Source organism: Myxocyprinus asiaticus, chromosome 23 (genome assembly GCF_019703515.2).
Source record: "Myxocyprinus asiaticus isolate MX2 ecotype Aquarium Trade chromosome 23, UBuf_Myxa_2, whole genome shotgun sequence".
In the NCBI taxonomy this organism is placed as follows: Eukaryota; Metazoa; Chordata; class Actinopteri; order Cypriniformes; family Catostomidae; genus Myxocyprinus; species Myxocyprinus asiaticus.
In genome coordinates, this window is record NC_059366.1 from 27,855,477 (window position 1) to 27,872,229 (window position 16,753).

Consider the following 16,753-nt stretch of genomic DNA (forward strand, 5'->3'; position numbering starts at 1 on the left):
AGAGATTTGGAGTGTTGAGGAGAGAGGTAGATTCAGAAGAAACAAAAGTTTAGACTGGTTCTTTTCAAAGCTTCTGATGGTAACATCAAAGGCTCTGCGAACTGAGCTCCACATGTTTGCCAGGATTTCCCATATATTGACAAAACCCAGACAGCAGCTTTATGCTAGTTCAACACATAAATTCACCAATTGAGGAGAGAAGGGAAAAAAGGCTTTGTTTCCATTGTCGACAATAAGAGTCGAGTCAGGTTGACATTGTGCAAGAGAGACAGTGCTGTCTCTGGAGGAAAAAAGCTTTTTGAAGGCGGTAGGCTGTTGAGCGTAGCTCGGACAGCTGTGCTGGATCAAATATTTCTGGGTGTTGGGGATCTGTAGCATCTGGAAGTGGGTCAGAGCTGGCTCTCACTCCAGATGATGATAATCTTCTGCAGCAGGAGAGAGACATTCGCTCATCGTGGACAATTTGGCCTGCAGAGGCAGCACTGGGAGATCCATGAGATGTTGTAGCTTTTTATGATGGCTGAATTTATGACATTCCGATTGGCAGGACGTAATATGCAACTCAACATATGTTTGGAAAGGACTGGTGTGAACAATGTTAAACATATTTAAATGTTAATTTACATAGTACACAAATTTTAAGTATTTTCCTTGGTCTGTTGAAGTAAAAAAGTTTGATGTAGGCCACTATGAAGAAATTTTATTCCAATTAGGTGTGACTGCTCTCTATGTACTGTAGAGATTGTTTCCAAACTTTTGGCCCTGACTGTATGTGTATAGGACACATTATTTCAGGAATAATCACTGTTTTCCAGGGCTTTCTTTCTCCCGCTGCATAAAGCTGGTTTTGATTCTTACCTGAGCTTAAGCATGAAATCACAGGTGACGACAACAACCTGGTCTCACAACAGTCCACTTGTGTGTCGCTCTCTCTCCCCTCTGGCGGTCTGGACTGCTCTTTTATCCCTCTCAGCTCTCACTGCAAACACGAACATCTGTTAGGGATAATTTCCCACAGGTGTCAATTACTGTTCTTCCTCTCGCTGCCTCGTTCTCCACAGATGTCGCTCGGCCACGCCCCCATCACCACATACCCCCATTGCCCGACTCAAGCCATCTGCGCCCCCAGCCTGTGGACCAACTCGAACTTAAAAGGCTGGAGAGCTAGATACCAACGGGTGCTTTGGTATCCTTCATGCAATGGAGCAACTGGAGCAGGACATGGTCAGAACAGAGGGTGAAAATGCCCCAACGGATAGTTCCGGAGAGCAAGGACCGCCCCCTTGATGAACAAACACAGCATCTCTATCGTGCTGTACTTAGTCTCCCTCAGTGAGAGTTTGCAACTAATGTACAGCACAGGGCACTCCTCCCCCTCCGCCATCTGGGACAGTACTGCTCCCAACCCCTGTCAGATGTGTCCGTCTGCAAGATAAAAGGGAGAGAGAAGTCAGGAGAGTGCAGTAATGCCGCAAAGTGCAGCTTTTACCTACATGAATGCCTGCTGGCACAGCTCTGTCCACTGGTCCGGGTCTGGTGTGCCATTTTAGTAAGATTAGTCAGCGGGCTGGTGATGGTCGAATCGTTAGGTACAAACCTTTGATAATAGACAGCCAGCCCTAGGAACTGTCTCACCTGCTTTTTGGTCTTAGGTTTCAGGCAGGCTGCAATCGCTGCGGTCTTATCAATTTGGGGCCGCACCTGTCCATGACCCAAGTGGAAGCCCTGATACCGTACTTCCACCCATTCAATTGCACAATTCTTAGGGTTTGCCGTGAGTCCTGCCCGTCTCAACGACTTCAGGACAGCCCTCAGATTCTGCAGGTGCCGCTGCCGGTCATTATTGTAAATAATGATATTGTCTAGATAGGCAGCAGCATAAGCGTCTGAGGATTCTGTCCATGAGCTGCTGAAACGTAGCCGGAGCCATGAACAAACCGAAAGGAAGGGTGACAAATTGGTGTATGCCAAACGGTGTGGAAAATGCCGTTTTTTTCAAAGGACATGGGAGTTAAGGGGATCTGCCAATATCCCTTTGTCAAATCCAGTGTCGAGTAAAAGCGAGCCGCTCCTAAGCGATCAAGCAGTTCATCAATCCGAGACATTCGAGCCATCACTCATCGGAACCAGCACCACCGGGATACTTCAGTTACCCCCATATCTAGCATGGCCTTTAATTCTTACTGAACCACTTTTTTTTGTATTCGGGTAATCGGTAGGGACGACTGAGTACCACTACCCCTGGGGTGGTTTCGATATGGTGCTCTGTGCGATTCGTATGACTGGGAAGAGGCGAGAACATGTTGGAGAATTCTCCTTGCAACCTGGCAACCTCCGTGATTTGTGACGGTGAGAGGTGATCTCCACAAGTGACTGGTGTGACTTAATCAGTGGCTTTTAAGTTCACCTCCAGTCCAAGCTCCTCCCTCTCTGGAACCACCATTTCTTTCAGAATCCCCACTCAGGAGATTATTCTGATGAGTGCCTCCGCAACACTATGTGCTGAGATGTTGCACAGAGGCACTGCTCCCAGATATTGCATTGCGCATTTTACCAGAACCAACACAAAGCGATGCTTGCATGCCGTCCTCTCTAATGGCCCGACGAGGTCCATGTCAATTATTTCGACTGGGACCTCAATCAATGGGAGGGGGCGCAATGGTGCTTTTGGGGTGGCCACGGGATTCACCAGCTGACATTCACGGCATGCCGTACATCACCTGCGAACATCCCCACGAATGCCCGGCCAATAGAAATGGGCCATCAGATGGTCTAGTGTTTTTCCCTGCCCTAAGTGACCTGCCATCGGATTATAATGTGCCGTCTGATAAAACATTTCCCAATAGCTCTTCGGTACTAACAATTGGGTTGTATCCTCCTTTGTCTGAGCGTCCTGCGTCACATGATACAACCAATCCTTAATAATTGAAAAATACGGATATATGAGTGCAACGTCTGGCTGGAGGCTTTGACCATCAATCACTTTCACTTGGTCCGAGACGTGCCTAAGGTTCTCGTCTCTTGTCTGCTCCGAGACTTCCCCCTCCCTTACGTCCTCCTGACATGGAGCTGACGTAGACGGCCCTGGCTCTGCCTCCCTAGCCAGCAAGTCACACACTACACACCGATACGCTTTGTAGCAGGACTTATCCACACACATTCCCCTTAATAAGGTAATAAATGCCGGCCAATTCGTTCCCAAAGTTAGTGGATGGGTGAGGTGGAAATTAACAACAGCCTCAACACTATGTTTTTGTCCCCGAAATTGAATAGTGACTGTCACTACAGGGTAATTTTGGATATCCCTGTGCACACACCTTACCTTTACCCACCAGCTTGTATCCAAAGCCTTGGGATGAACCAAGCTTTGGTGAATGGAGGTTTGATTACAACCTGAATCCACCAAGGCTTGATATGTACCCCCTTAATACTCACAGGTATCTGGTACTTTCCTGCTCGATCGGGGGTGGCCTGTGGCACGTCAGGGACCCAGTCCAATGTCTCCACCTCCATCGTAAGGTATCGGTCCTGGAAATGACCAGGTTCCCCACAGCTCCAGCAGACCGGCTGAGACTTACCACCAGATCGAGCACTCCCTCAGCGTTGCATTCCTCAGCCAGCAGCCATCTTCGGCAGGTGTCACGGAGCTGTTGGTCGAATGCGAACGGGCAGCCATGCTCGCCAAGCGCCGCAAACGGAAGTGTTGCTGATGTTGTTCTGGGCTGCAGCCAACCCTTTGTAGGATGGCTTTCTTCAAGTCCTTGTGCACCAGGAGTTTGAGGCAGGGAGTTGTTGGGCCGCGAATTGGGCTTCCCCGGAAAACAGCGGGAGTAGGCGGACCGCTCACTGGGTACTCGGCCAGTTCCACACTCCAGCTGTCCGCTCAAAGAGCTCGATGAAAGCCTCCGGGGCTTCCTGTGGTCCCATCTTCCTGAGCGTGACTTGCGGCACGGCCATAGGTGGTTCTGGGGTCGTGGCTGATGACCTCTCCTGGTGTACCAAGCTCCGTAGCACCTGCCGGTCCTCCGCTTGAGCCTGGAGGAGCACCTGGAACCGCTGCTCCTGTTCCACGTGCAGGTAATGCAGAGCCTGATGTTGTTCCTGGTGGATGCCGGCGAGGACTCCATGATGGTGTTTTCTTCCTCCTAATCCCAGGTTTCGGCACCACTGTGACAGTTTACAAGCTCTCTCATTGAAGAAGGAAGCAAGAGCCAGATAAACAGTTTAATGTGAGTCTTTATTTCCCACACTTTTCAGTCTCACATACACACTACTGGCTTTTCAGCCAAACATTCAACACACACACAGTCCGCTTGTGTGTCGCTTTCTCTCCCCTCCGGCGGTCTGGACTGCTCTTTAATCCCTCTCAGCTCTCACTGCAAACACAAAGAGCTGTTACAGATAATTTCCCACAGGTGTCAATCCTTACTGTTCTTCCTCTCGTGGCCTCGCTCTCCACAGATGTCACTTGGCCATGCCCCCATCACCACAGTCTCATTTATATTTGAAACACTAATGGTTAGGTTTAGGTATTGATTTGGTAAGGATGTCTTTTTAAACATCTCATTTATATTTTAAAACACTAATGGTTAGGTTTATTCATTGATTTGGTAAGGATGTTGTTGAGAGCGGGGCAGGCCGAGCGGTGACTGTGCTTTGAAGATATATTTCCTCCTACCCATAAAATTAAATCAACATCATATTTTATGAACTCATTACAGGGGAATTGTTTTGCCTTTTTTTTTTTTTTTTTACCAATAATAGGTTTGACCAACATTCACGTGTTTCCACTTAATTGTTTATGAGGTTTTAATATCGGGTATATTGATAAATGGAAACATTTTGTGGGTATCTAAAAAATGACATCAAGCAGCACGATTTTTGACATTGACATTAACAGGTAATTTAATTGTTTGCATATAATAAGTGCCTTTTTAAAGTAAATTAAGAAATGTTTAACAGTTAGACATATCTCAAAACAAAGATGGACTCACATAATGGAAGACAATTTGTGCAAAGTCTTAGGTTCTAAAAAAATGTAAGTTACATTAATTAAATCAAGAACCAAAAAAAAAAGTTAATTTAATTCTTTGTTAACTATTCACAATATACTATATGCCTTGTTAAGCAAGCCATTCACTTTCAAAGGTTAGTGATAAATGATTTGGTGAAAATTGTGTTAAAAAGCAGAAGTAAAACAATTATTGAAAGGACTGAAAATAAATGTATTAAAAATAAGTCTGCCTATTTGAAAAAGTCCTGTAAATTGTGTATCATACACTTTAACACATAAGATCTGTACTGGTTATAAAAAAGCAATCTGTTGTTATGAGCAATATAGGCCAAGGTGTATATGAGCATTTGAGTGTGTGTGTGTGTGTTAATGTAGAAGACAGGATTGTGTGTGTAAAGAGTGGGGTTGGGTTTAATTCATCAGGCAGAAAATGAGACACAGGAGAAGAGGGGTTTTTAATGAAGTTTTATTTAGAGTTTGCATGAAGTGCATGCATTGCAGTCTCCTGCCCAAGAAGTCTCAGATACAAATTTTTCTGGCCTGTCTGTGTGGAATGGGTTGGGATTTCCTCTGCCTGGGCTTCAAATAAAGTATGTTTCTGTGTTCCACAGAGACGCAGCGCAAAACAGAAGAGGTGCATGTACCTAAGCATGTCTGCACAGATAATGAAGCAGTCCTGCCTCATGGACCGGAGCAGCAGCTTTTTTAAGGTAGGTCTACAAGTGCTGATGGTGTTAGACAGATCTGTCTCTGTTCTTTGCCTTGTTTGTTAGCCTGTGTCTGCCTGTCTTTCTTGTCATCATAGGTGTGGATTAAAGAAATTATTATTAAGTTATAGGAAAATTTCACCCTAAAATGAAAATTCTGTCATTATTTACTTACCTCATATTGTTCTATAACCGTCTGACTTTCTTTCTTCCATTGAACACAAAAAGATGTTAGTCAGAATGATGGCCTCAGTCACCATTCACATTTTATTGTATGGAAAAAAAAAGATGCAATGAAAGTGAATGGTTACTGAGACTAACATACTACTTTATATCTCCTTTTGTGTCTCATTTTGGACACCAAGAAGGAAGGGGGCGTAGGTTCCTTGTTTATATGGAGCTGAACAGATAGTTTGCCAGACTGTTGTCTAGAATCAGTAGAAGAACATAAACTTGACTCCTTCCTGTTCTCTGCATATGTTTATAATGTCCAAAAATTAAAAAAATTTTTTTTTTTTTATAAAAGCCTATGGTAGAATTAATGTAAGGGCTTTAATGAAAATATCAGTTCGCATTTTGACCTTTACATAAACCCCCCCAGAATCTGGCCTCATTTAAAGGATTATTCCTGGTTCAATTTAAGTTAAACTCAATCAACAGCATTTTTTGGCATAATGTTGATTACTATATACATTTTGACTTGTCCCTACAAAACAGTGAGGCACTTACAATGGATATGAATTGGGCCAATCTGTAAATGTTAAAATACTCACTGTTTCAAAAAATAACCACAAGAAGTAAACAATATGTGTTAACATGACTTTAGTTTGAACTTGAACTTGCTTACCATTTCTGTGTAAAGAACATTACATTTTACAACTTCATTGCCATGACGACATAATGTTGTAAATCCTAAAATGACTGTAAAAATGATGATTTAAACATCTTTTCAGCTCAAATAATACAGTTTTACAAGTACTTTTATAGAATTATAAGCTTCACATTTCTGCCTTTAAACCCTCAAAAAATTGGCCCCATTCACTTCCATTGTAAGTGCCTCACTGTAACCTCAATTTTTGGCTTGGTCTTAAAGAAAAGTAGAGACAAGTCAAAAAAAAATTTTTTTGTGGTAATCAGCATCATGCCATAATGTTTTAATGACTCATAATGACTCAAACTGTCGATTGAGCTTAGTGTAAGGGCCTTAATCTATTTGATATCTGCCTCATTTTTTTTAACAATAGGGGAAGTCAAAGCAATTTTCTGTGGCAAACAACATATGATTCTCACATTTGTCAATCCATTAAATTTAACTTCCGGAGAATTCCTTTACACAAGTGTGTGCTTAAGCATCATTAGCTTACTGGGCCACTCATAATTACAAAGCTGCTTTTCCTTGTTTAGTCTCTTAGTACTGGAAAAACTGGATGACAACCTAATAGCTTACATCAGTAATAATGTTTCAACCAACAACAGAAACACACCACCACTGAATGAGTTTGCTTTCAATAAGCATCTTACTTTAAAGCAAGACAGAACACAGGTTACTCAAGACTCTGGGCCTCTGGAGAACCCATGGAATGCTGCTCTGTCTATTCACTCTGCCAGCACTGAACTATCACTGAGCTGCAGAGGATTTAGAAGCTCTCAGAAGATGAATAATCCAGTTTTAATCTGTGTGAGCTGAGCTATGTATGACTTTATGAGAACAATTATTTCAGGGCAAGTTTACAACTCCCTCCAGCGTATGTTGCCATCGTTATTTTGTTCAGCAAGGTGCAGGAGAATGTTGTAGTTGTAGCATGTATGCTATGCTACACAAAAACAATAAACCCAGCCAAAGGCAAATAAATCCAGCTTTTGCTCCGACACTAAAAGACTGTGATGGATGCATAACAAGATTGTGAACGTCAATGAACAAAAATTTATATTCCTCCTTGTTTCCTTAACAGAAAGCACTCCCATAGCATCTCTTCTCTATCATCAGTTTAGATGATCCTTCAGTGGAATGTGGTGAGCGGACTGAATTTTACCTTCAGCATTCATTAAAGGGATAGTTCACCCAAAAATTTAAATTCTGTCATAATGTTACTCAACCTTCATGTAGTTTCTAACCCGAATTACTTTCTTCTGTGGAACATAAACTGTGAATTTCTGAAGAATATCCTGCATGCTTTTTTCAGTATAAAACAGTGAATGGAGACTTTCAAGCAAAAACAAGTTCAAAATTGAGTCTAGACATCAGGTTTGATGTCATTGACATTGGTTCTTGCTTGTCTCCCGATCAAACATAATTGAAGTCAAACCTGATATAAGGAGTCTACCATATTTGATTTAAAAGCTTTAACAGAGGGCACGATTTTCAGTGATTTTGGTTTATTTATCATTCAAAGGTATTGACTGGCTTTATAGTAGTATAGACCAGTGTTTCCCAACCTATTTTCCGCCACGGCACACTTTTTACGACTAACAAATTCTACGGCACACCACTATCACACATAGGCTAACCATCGTCAATATTTTTCCTTTTCAAGAACTTGTCCATGTTTTCTGTCCATCTTAGTAGCGTGATGTCACATAGGTAGGCTACGCTGTGTGAGGTCACAGGTGGCAAGAGTGCTAAATGGTTAATGAAAAAACATCAAATTTGCTTCTTTTCTAATTTGTAGATTTGTTCTTGCAATGTCACAACTAATTACAGGGATGCAAACTCATGAGGGGCAAAAAATGCCCCAAACACTGGTCCACGAAAAATTTTTCTGTGGATATTTTGTTTTTAAAGAATAAGCTAAAAGCACCAATTCCAGCTGTTTTAGTGATTCATGTTTATTCAAGTTTACAATTGTGCAGAATTAGCTGCAAAATAAAGAGTATTTTGGTGAGGCTTGCTTCTGTTTCACAAATTTGTTCAATTTATTAACTGATTAGTTCACTGACCCCTTCTGGAAATGTCACTAGGTGGCGACAAATGAGCGTCTTACGTGCTATGAGTGAGTCAGTGAATCATTTTGAGTCGTTCATGACCGAAATCTACCAAGAGACTTTATAGTGTTTAAGCATTAAAAGAACATAGCAGATATATAATCTTCCTTCAGTCTGAGCATTATTTGTCATCCAAAAAGACAACAATAATAGTCTAATAATAGTGAGTTTCAATAACGTCCTTACCTTCTCCTTTATTAAAACTTGCATGGCTACAAATCTACTCACTTCAGTATAAGAATTATAAACACAAAGCAGATCTACAGTATCATTTTCCTACAGTAGCCTATTTAAACTGCTGAGCATGGCTTTTATCAGAAAAGACCACAATAATAGACAAATAATAATAATTTTGAGTTTCAATAATGTTCTTTCATCATTGTAAAGCGCATTTCACGTGAGTTGAGTCGAGGCATCAACGCTCTGTTCAGTGGCAGCGTCAAGCGCCGCATTGCCCTCCACATGACAAGAGTTGCAGGAAGCATGACAGAGGGGCGATTTTACGAGTTTGCATCGTAAAAAAGTGGGAAGTGTCACAATAAACATTGAAAACGTATTTGGAAGAGAGAAAAAAGCTTGCAGTTGCTTTGATAGCAGAACGTAATAAAAGGACTTGTTTATGTTTAGGTCTAATCATTTTCTTGGTGAATTTAATTAGTTCAATAACTGGGGTCTCTGATATTCGTAAACAATAAGGTAATATTTAATTAAAAGAAATTATGAGACATTCAATGTCTCTTCACAAATTTGGACTGTTTTTAAATATTTCTTGTTGCTTAGTACTCTCAAAGACATTATTGGTGAAGCAAAAACGTGTGTGGAAAACAGTTTGGTGTAAAGTGGCGTCACTTCACAGACTTCAGTGTATTCTGCAGTGCTGACGCAAGTCATGTGAAAGCCCCTTAACCTGTATAAATATCAGTCACTTTTGCACATTAATCATTGCTCTTCACAATCACAAATGTGACCAATTATGGTTTCAAAATGGCGAATTTCTCCTAAAGGTGAGGAGTTTGGATCCCTGAAATTATTATTTTTTTCATGCATTTATTTATTTTGTGGAATTTGATAATTTTCCACGGCACACCTGACAATCTTTCACGGCACAGCGGTTGGGAAGCACTGGTATAGACTACATTTATGATGTTTATGCTGCTTTTGTATTCCTTACAATTTTACACTTTGTGTTCCACAGGAGAAATAAACTAATAGAGGTTTGAAATGACTTGACGATGAGTACATGATGACATAAATTAATCTATAGGTGAACTATTCCTTTAATTTAATTACTCTGCTGCTGTCATTTTAAGTGTTTCTTTTTCTAACACTCCTCTCAGTGTTAGGGCTGTGTTTGGCTAAAGCAAGGGTGCTAGTAAAATGACAACACATAGTTTCCTAGCATCTTGGCTGCTTTATATACAATGAATTACTTTACCTCACCGCTGGTTAAAGAGAGGCACAGATGACTGCAGCATTTGGAAGAGCTCTTGATCTTTGGGACAGACTGCAGTGCCAGTCTCCACAACACCAGCCAGTGTCTCAAGCATCAAAGTTTCCTTGCAAATGTCCAAGCAGGCAAAAATGTTTATTCTGCTTCGTCACCTCTTTTAATGGCTCATCACTAAAGCTTAAGCCTCTGGTTGAATTCATCAACACAAGTGCCAGATGTTTTATACATCAAATTTCTCGCTCTGTCTCTCTTTTTCTCAGCAAGCTTATGTCTGTTTTCTCTATTAAGTGTAAATGATAGGTAGTCCTATTCTCTTCCGTCTGGCCGACATTAGCTCAGAGGAATTCACTGTGTTCTTGAAAAAGTAAATATGTTAAAAACGGATCTTGCATTTTTCAGCACAGTTCTCTGTCAGTGCTGATCATTAGGATTACGCGATCTCATTAGTGGATCATTGTGGAAATTCCTTTGCTAAAAACCATGTTGCAAAACAGCCCTCTACACTGCAAGAAAATCACTTGCATATGTAAGTAAATTTTGTACTATGCGACTAAAATATGTCTGTTATTAGCCACTGGCGAGTAAATATTAACATTTCACTCGCCAGTGATTGAGTTGTGTTGTATCGAAGTACTGAGACCCTTTTACTGAATAAAAAGCAAGCGATTAAGAAGCTGGATTCAGCCTCGTCTTTCCCTGCAAGCTGTGTCTCATTAGTACACAGAAAAATGCATTTGTGTCTTATTCAGTTGAACTCCGAGCATCTCATGGAACCGCAACGTGGATGTCAAGTAGATCATTTGAGAGCGCGTGAAGATGAACCACTTTTCAAGTGCTCTGATGTGTGCACCATCTACAGAGGCTTGCGCCAAACATCCACAAAAATATAAACACAAGGTATAAACTTCGTAATTTAATAGTGAATGCAAAGTGCTCCAGTTTCACTTTAATTTAGCTACCATGTAATGGCAAATGTCTGTAGTCATTGCGGGTACACTCACGCAGTGTTAATGACATGCAGTGACACAGAGAAGGAGATGCTCACTTCCTCTTTTTCTGTGGAGATGATAAAATGCAAGAAACAGAATCTCAAAGTCTTCCTTCATGAGAAATAGGGGATCGTGATTTAATCGGAGAGCCTTAAAATAATGCATGAAAGTGAAGAATTTAAGGCAGAAATATTTTACTATTGTGACGAGGAGGAGGGCGGGACTGGTCCGTGACTACGCACGCCCAGGCTCCAATCGGGCTAATCAGCTGAGGAGAGGGATAAAGGCATCAGGATGCGGCAGTTCGAGAGAGAGAGAGCCACATGCAGCTGCCGTGTATGTGTTTATGTTTGTGTCGTTTTGTTTAAGTTTTACATTAAACATTACTTTGATGGTTCGTCCAGTTCTCGCCTCCTCTTTTCCCATTTTAACTCTGTTACAATAATATAATATAATATGTCATAAAGGTTGGCTGGGTTATTAAAAAAAAAAAAAAAAAAAAAGAAACAGGAGGGATGTACTGTCGTGGAGTCCTCACCATTATCAGCCGACCGAAGAGCAGCCGCGGCCATCTGCCTGGGGACGGATGCGTCACTGCTGGCCACCGAGGATCTGAGGCACACTGCCGTCCCCCCATAGAAAAAAAAAGAATAGAGAAAAAAAGAAAAAAGAGAGAAAAGAGGGGGAGGAGCATGACCATCTGCCCGGGGCCGGAGGACCCGTCCACCAGGGGAGGAGCAAGCTGTCGTCCGCCAGAGGTCGGAGAATGGCTGAGGGCCGGGCGACAGCGTATCTGGGTGCCAGAGAACCAGGTATTTCCTCTCTCTCCTCTCTCTCCCAGAAAGGGGGGTGGGGGGAGGGGAGATGTACATCATGCCGGGGATTCCCTGGCCTGAGGCAAAGGAGGGAGGAGTGTGACGAGGAAGAGGGCAGGGCCGGGCCGTGACTACGCACACCCGGCCCCCAATCGGGCTAATCAGCCGAGGAGAGGGATAAAGGCAGCCGGATGCGGCAGTTCGGGGGAGAGAGAGCCACACGCAGCTGCCATGTTTGTGTCGTTTTGTTTAAGATTTACAATAAACATTACTTTGATGGTTTGTCCGGTTCTCGCCTCCTCTTTTCCCATTTTAACTGTTACAATAATATAATATAATACAATATAATATGTTATACAGGTTGGCTGGGTTATAAAAAAAAAACAGCAGTGTGAAAACGTACAATGGACCAAGACTAAATCTGAAAAATAAGAGAGATATATTTTAGTTATTTAGAAATATTTTGACAGTTAAAATATTATTTTAATATTTTAAAATGTATACTTTTATATTTTAAATTTGATTGTCATTCATACATTTTATTATATGACCTAAGCCTGAGCAAAGGCTATTTGCACTAAGTGCAAATAGTGATAGATGCTGTTTACAATAAGTGCAAATAGCGATAGATGCTATTTACACTTAGTGCAAATAGTGACAGATGCTATTTTCACTAAGTCTAAAAAGCAACAAAAAGCATCTTCTTTGCACTAAGTGCAAATAGTGATAGATGCTGTTTACACTAAGTGCAAATAGCGATTGATGCTATTTGCACTCTAGTGCAAAGTGGCAGATACTCTTATGCCCCTGTTTAAGTACTAACATACAGTATAGTGGCATCACTGCATCATTTTTATTGTGTTTATTTGGAGTCCCACAGACACCCTACACCAACCCCTAACCCTACCTTACACAAATGAACCCTTTCCAGCCGGAGCGTTCAAATTTGGGAACAATTATTCCCATGGTTCCTGTCTCAATATCTTCGCCATCCAATCACCGATTTTATTTCTGAAAACTGCCAGATACTCATGACAATATAAGCTAAAAGCACATATGATTGGTTAAGGGATTACTGGGCGTGAATAATAAATGTATCATCATCAGCGTCATCCTCCATTTGCCTGGGCGGAGCCAGAGAAGATACGCCGGGAGATTACCTCCAGTGTTGGACTTACTGCTTCAAATTGAAAACTGAAGTGATCTTTCGAGGTAAGACAAGTTATTTAACATATGTTGTCAATATTGTCTATTGAAAGTCAAAACATTTTAGTTACGAAGCATTTATTTGTAGGAGGAACGCTAGTTATTTCTGAAAAAAATGACATGACTGTTCATCGGACAGGCAACTAGCCTTTATATTTAAGCAAATTATTGTGAAACTTGCTAAATAAACATTAGCTAGCAATACTATGTACATTTTTAGCTAAATATCAATAACTTTTTTGGCCAATTTTGTCGCTTGTGAAAAATTCACCTGAAGTAATATGAGGCAGAGAGCAGACGCTGTTCAGACCTTTTTTTTTTTGTTTTTTTGCCGCTGTTCAGACCTGCCTTGAAATTGGCCTGCTAGTTAGATAAGTTATCTAGCTTGTTGATTTTCCCTTGTAATAAAAATAATGGTAGATACATAAATATTTAAGCCTATTTGTAAGATTTATGTGAGTGTATCTTTCTGTAATTTAGCAGATAGCCTTACCCATCCATCACACAGACATGATATTAGATTGTGTGTAGCTTCCTGTTCACAAGGAAAGTGTGAGAGGGCTGTCTGCAGTTGGACATTCTGGTTAGTCTGCAAGCCTTTGGTGACTATTCAGTGTAAGGATTTGTGAAGAACATGCTTCTGGCTACCAATTGTGTACTTTTTTTCTGTTGTAGAGATGGATAGAGACTATGGCTCCCTGCTCAGCACCCTCAAGAGGAGGAGACAGCTGACTGCTGATGAGCTTAGGTTCATAGCAGAGGAGGACATGGTTCATGAGGGCATGAGCACACAGGAGGAAGATCTGCTGGACCAAGAACTACTGCAGGAAGACCCAGACCACGAGGAGATGGAGGATGAGATGGAACCTGATCCCCAGCCAAGACCATCAAATGGGTATATATGAATGTGTATGTACTGTTTGTTTCTATTTCTTATATGACTGATACTCACAGTAACACTAACACCGTTACTCTTATTATTTTGGGTATGGCTAGCCATTCTCGCACAGGTCCCAAGTAATCTAGAAAGCTTAAACGCTTCCCTGACTCTGTTTCTTATCCCTCGTACTCTGACATCGATTCACAGGCACCAAAACCTCTCCCATTTAAGCCTAGCCATCCATTCGTTATTGACTTAGGTAGCGTGCGTCAGGCTGTGCGGTCAACCTCCAACATGATGTTGCAAGAAATTGACTTTTTCATGCTGTTTTTTTACTCAGGCTGTAGTTGCTGAGATATGCAGCTTTACAAACCATCAGGGGTGGGAGCTCGTCCTAAACTGTCTGTCATATTCCAGCTACCAAGGAGCTTGGATGGAGGTGACCCCCGATGAATTTTACAAATTTCTTGGGTTGCTCATTTATATGGAGTTTTCAAATCTCCCTGATTCCCATCATCATTGGGGAACCAAGTCACTTCAGGGCTCGTGGGCGAGGGGATTTATGTTGCGTGACCACTACAAGGCTCTTTTAGCAGCTCTACATGTTGTAGACCCTACCACAGAGGATAATCAGGACCGCCTTAGGAAGTTGCATTATCTAATGGACCACCTCAAACAAAAATGCCAGCAGCTCTTTCAGCCTAAACAGAATCTCACAATAGATGAATGTATGGTCAAGTCTAAAGCTCGGTCAGGATTTAAACAATACATGAAGGGCAAGCCTACTCGGTGGGGTTTTAAATTATGGGTAATTGCAACATCAGACTCTGGGTATACTCTCGACTTTAATGTTTACACAGGTAGTCATGATGGGCATGTCACTGACTTGGCCACCAAAGTAGTTGAATCTTTACTGCAGCCATTCAAAGACCAGGGCCAAAATGTTTGGTTTGACAACTTGTACACGTCCCCAGCTCTTATGGTTAAGTTGTTAGAAATGGGAACTAATGCCTGTGGGACATGCAGGGTGAATAGTAAACTGTTTCCTGCAGAATTTAAAGACATAAAAAGATGGGAACGCAAGATAGCTCGTGGGGATATGAGGTGGTGTAGGATTGAGGGGAATATAGTTGTAATTCAGTGGAAGGACACGCATGCAGTTACATGCCTCTCCAATTTCCACAATGCGAATGGCTCAACCGAAATTACTAGGTTTGAAAAAAATGATGTCGACTGGACAAAAGAAGTAGCCCTCCAGCCCACTGTCATCAGCGATTATAACAAAAATATGGGCGGTGTTGATAGGTCAGACCAAATGATAAAATCTTACGACGTCCTACAAAAAACTCAGAAGTGGTGGAAGACTCTTTTTTCCACTTCATAGACATTGCTGTTGTCAATAGTTTCATATTGTTTAAGGAATGGCAACACATTCATGCAGCACCAGGGGATGAGCGTAGACTGGTGAACTTAACCCAGATAGATTTCAGAGAAAACCTGGCTCGTCAGCTGGGAGATATCGATATTCATGCAAGTTTCCCTTTGCATACACTAAAGCCTGTAGTCCCTCCTTCGTCATTACTCCACACAGCCCATGTCCCTAAATTTGAAGAGTCCTCTAAGAGATGTTGGCTATGCTATCGGAAAAGTAGGACTGAAAATAAAACTAAAGTAGCTTGTTATGCGCCGGAATGTAATGGCAAAAGACTTTGGTTCACGATAGGAACTGTTCCCTATCTGTCACTCACTCGATGTTGTGTCGTTGCAGTGACACTAGGGGTCACTCTTGGGAGCCCCAAACACCTCTGATCTTTTTTTTAAAAGGCCAATGAGAATTGACGAGTGGAATTTGCATGTCACTGCCCCGGACATACGGGTATAAAAGGAGCTGGTATGCAACCACTCATTCAGATTTTCTCTTCGGAGCCGAGCGGTTCTATTCATTGAGCTGAATTCATCTGCCGAGTTCATTCACCTCTCTCTGCTGGATCTTACGGCGCATTTCAGCGGCTTCTCCCCTGTGCATCTGTGGTTTGCAGAGAACGCCCCTGGGCGCTTCGGCAGAACATTTAAAAGAGTATATTCTAATAGAGTATATTTTCTTTCTGAAAGAGCGGCACACATGGAACGTCTTTTTAAAGACGCGTCTTTTTAAAGATGCCTTTCCGTTTGTGTGTTATTCCTGGTTGCGGTCGTTATCTCTCCGCTTCCGATGGCCACGATCACTGTCTTACTTGTCTGGGCGCTGCCCACGTGGAGACATCATTCATGGATGGATCATGTCCTCATTGCGAGAACATGACCATGGCAACGTTGCGGTTGCGGCTTGCATTCGTAAGAAAGCAAGCCACACCAGTGGCCCCCCGCCTCAATCCTTCTACCTAAGGGTATGAGGCCATGCCGGTTAGCACTGGGGGTGATTTGGGGACCTCAATGGGTCCACCTCCGCCGGGTATCCTCCCACGGACCTCCCATTCCCCAGCACGCTCGCTTGCCCCAGTCGCGCGCTCGGACGAGATCACCGGCTCGTCTCGGCGAGTTCAACCCCTTGTTCAGAGCCAGGGAAGAGGATGAGTTATCGAGCGAAGCATCGGAGAGCGGGCTCGTCCAGTCAGACGCAGAGGCTTCGACTGGGCTTCCTCCTTCGGGAATGGTCGCCCAGTCCCAGGCTGATGCAGAAATGACGGACATGCTTTCCCGGGCGGCCGCG

General features: G+C 42.4%; 1 protein-coding gene across 18 annotated transcripts in view; it reads left to right on the forward strand.

The window, feature by feature from the left end:
- Positions 1 to 16,753, forward strand: part of LOC127414341 (ras and Rab interactor 2-like) — a 96,615-nt gene that overhangs the window by 26,878 nt on the left and 52,984 nt on the right. For 4 of the 18 annotated variants that reach the window (XM_051652284.1, XM_051652286.1, XM_051652283.1 and 1 more), the window contains one exon: positions 5,626 to 5,724. In XM_051652284.1, coding sequence (XP_051508244.1) covers positions 5,653 to 5,724 — 72 coding nt within the window. In that variant the 5' untranslated portion in view covers positions 5,626 to 5,652. The other 14 variants (XM_051652287.1, XM_051652288.1, XM_051652290.1 and 11 more) reach the window with 12 other exon arrangements.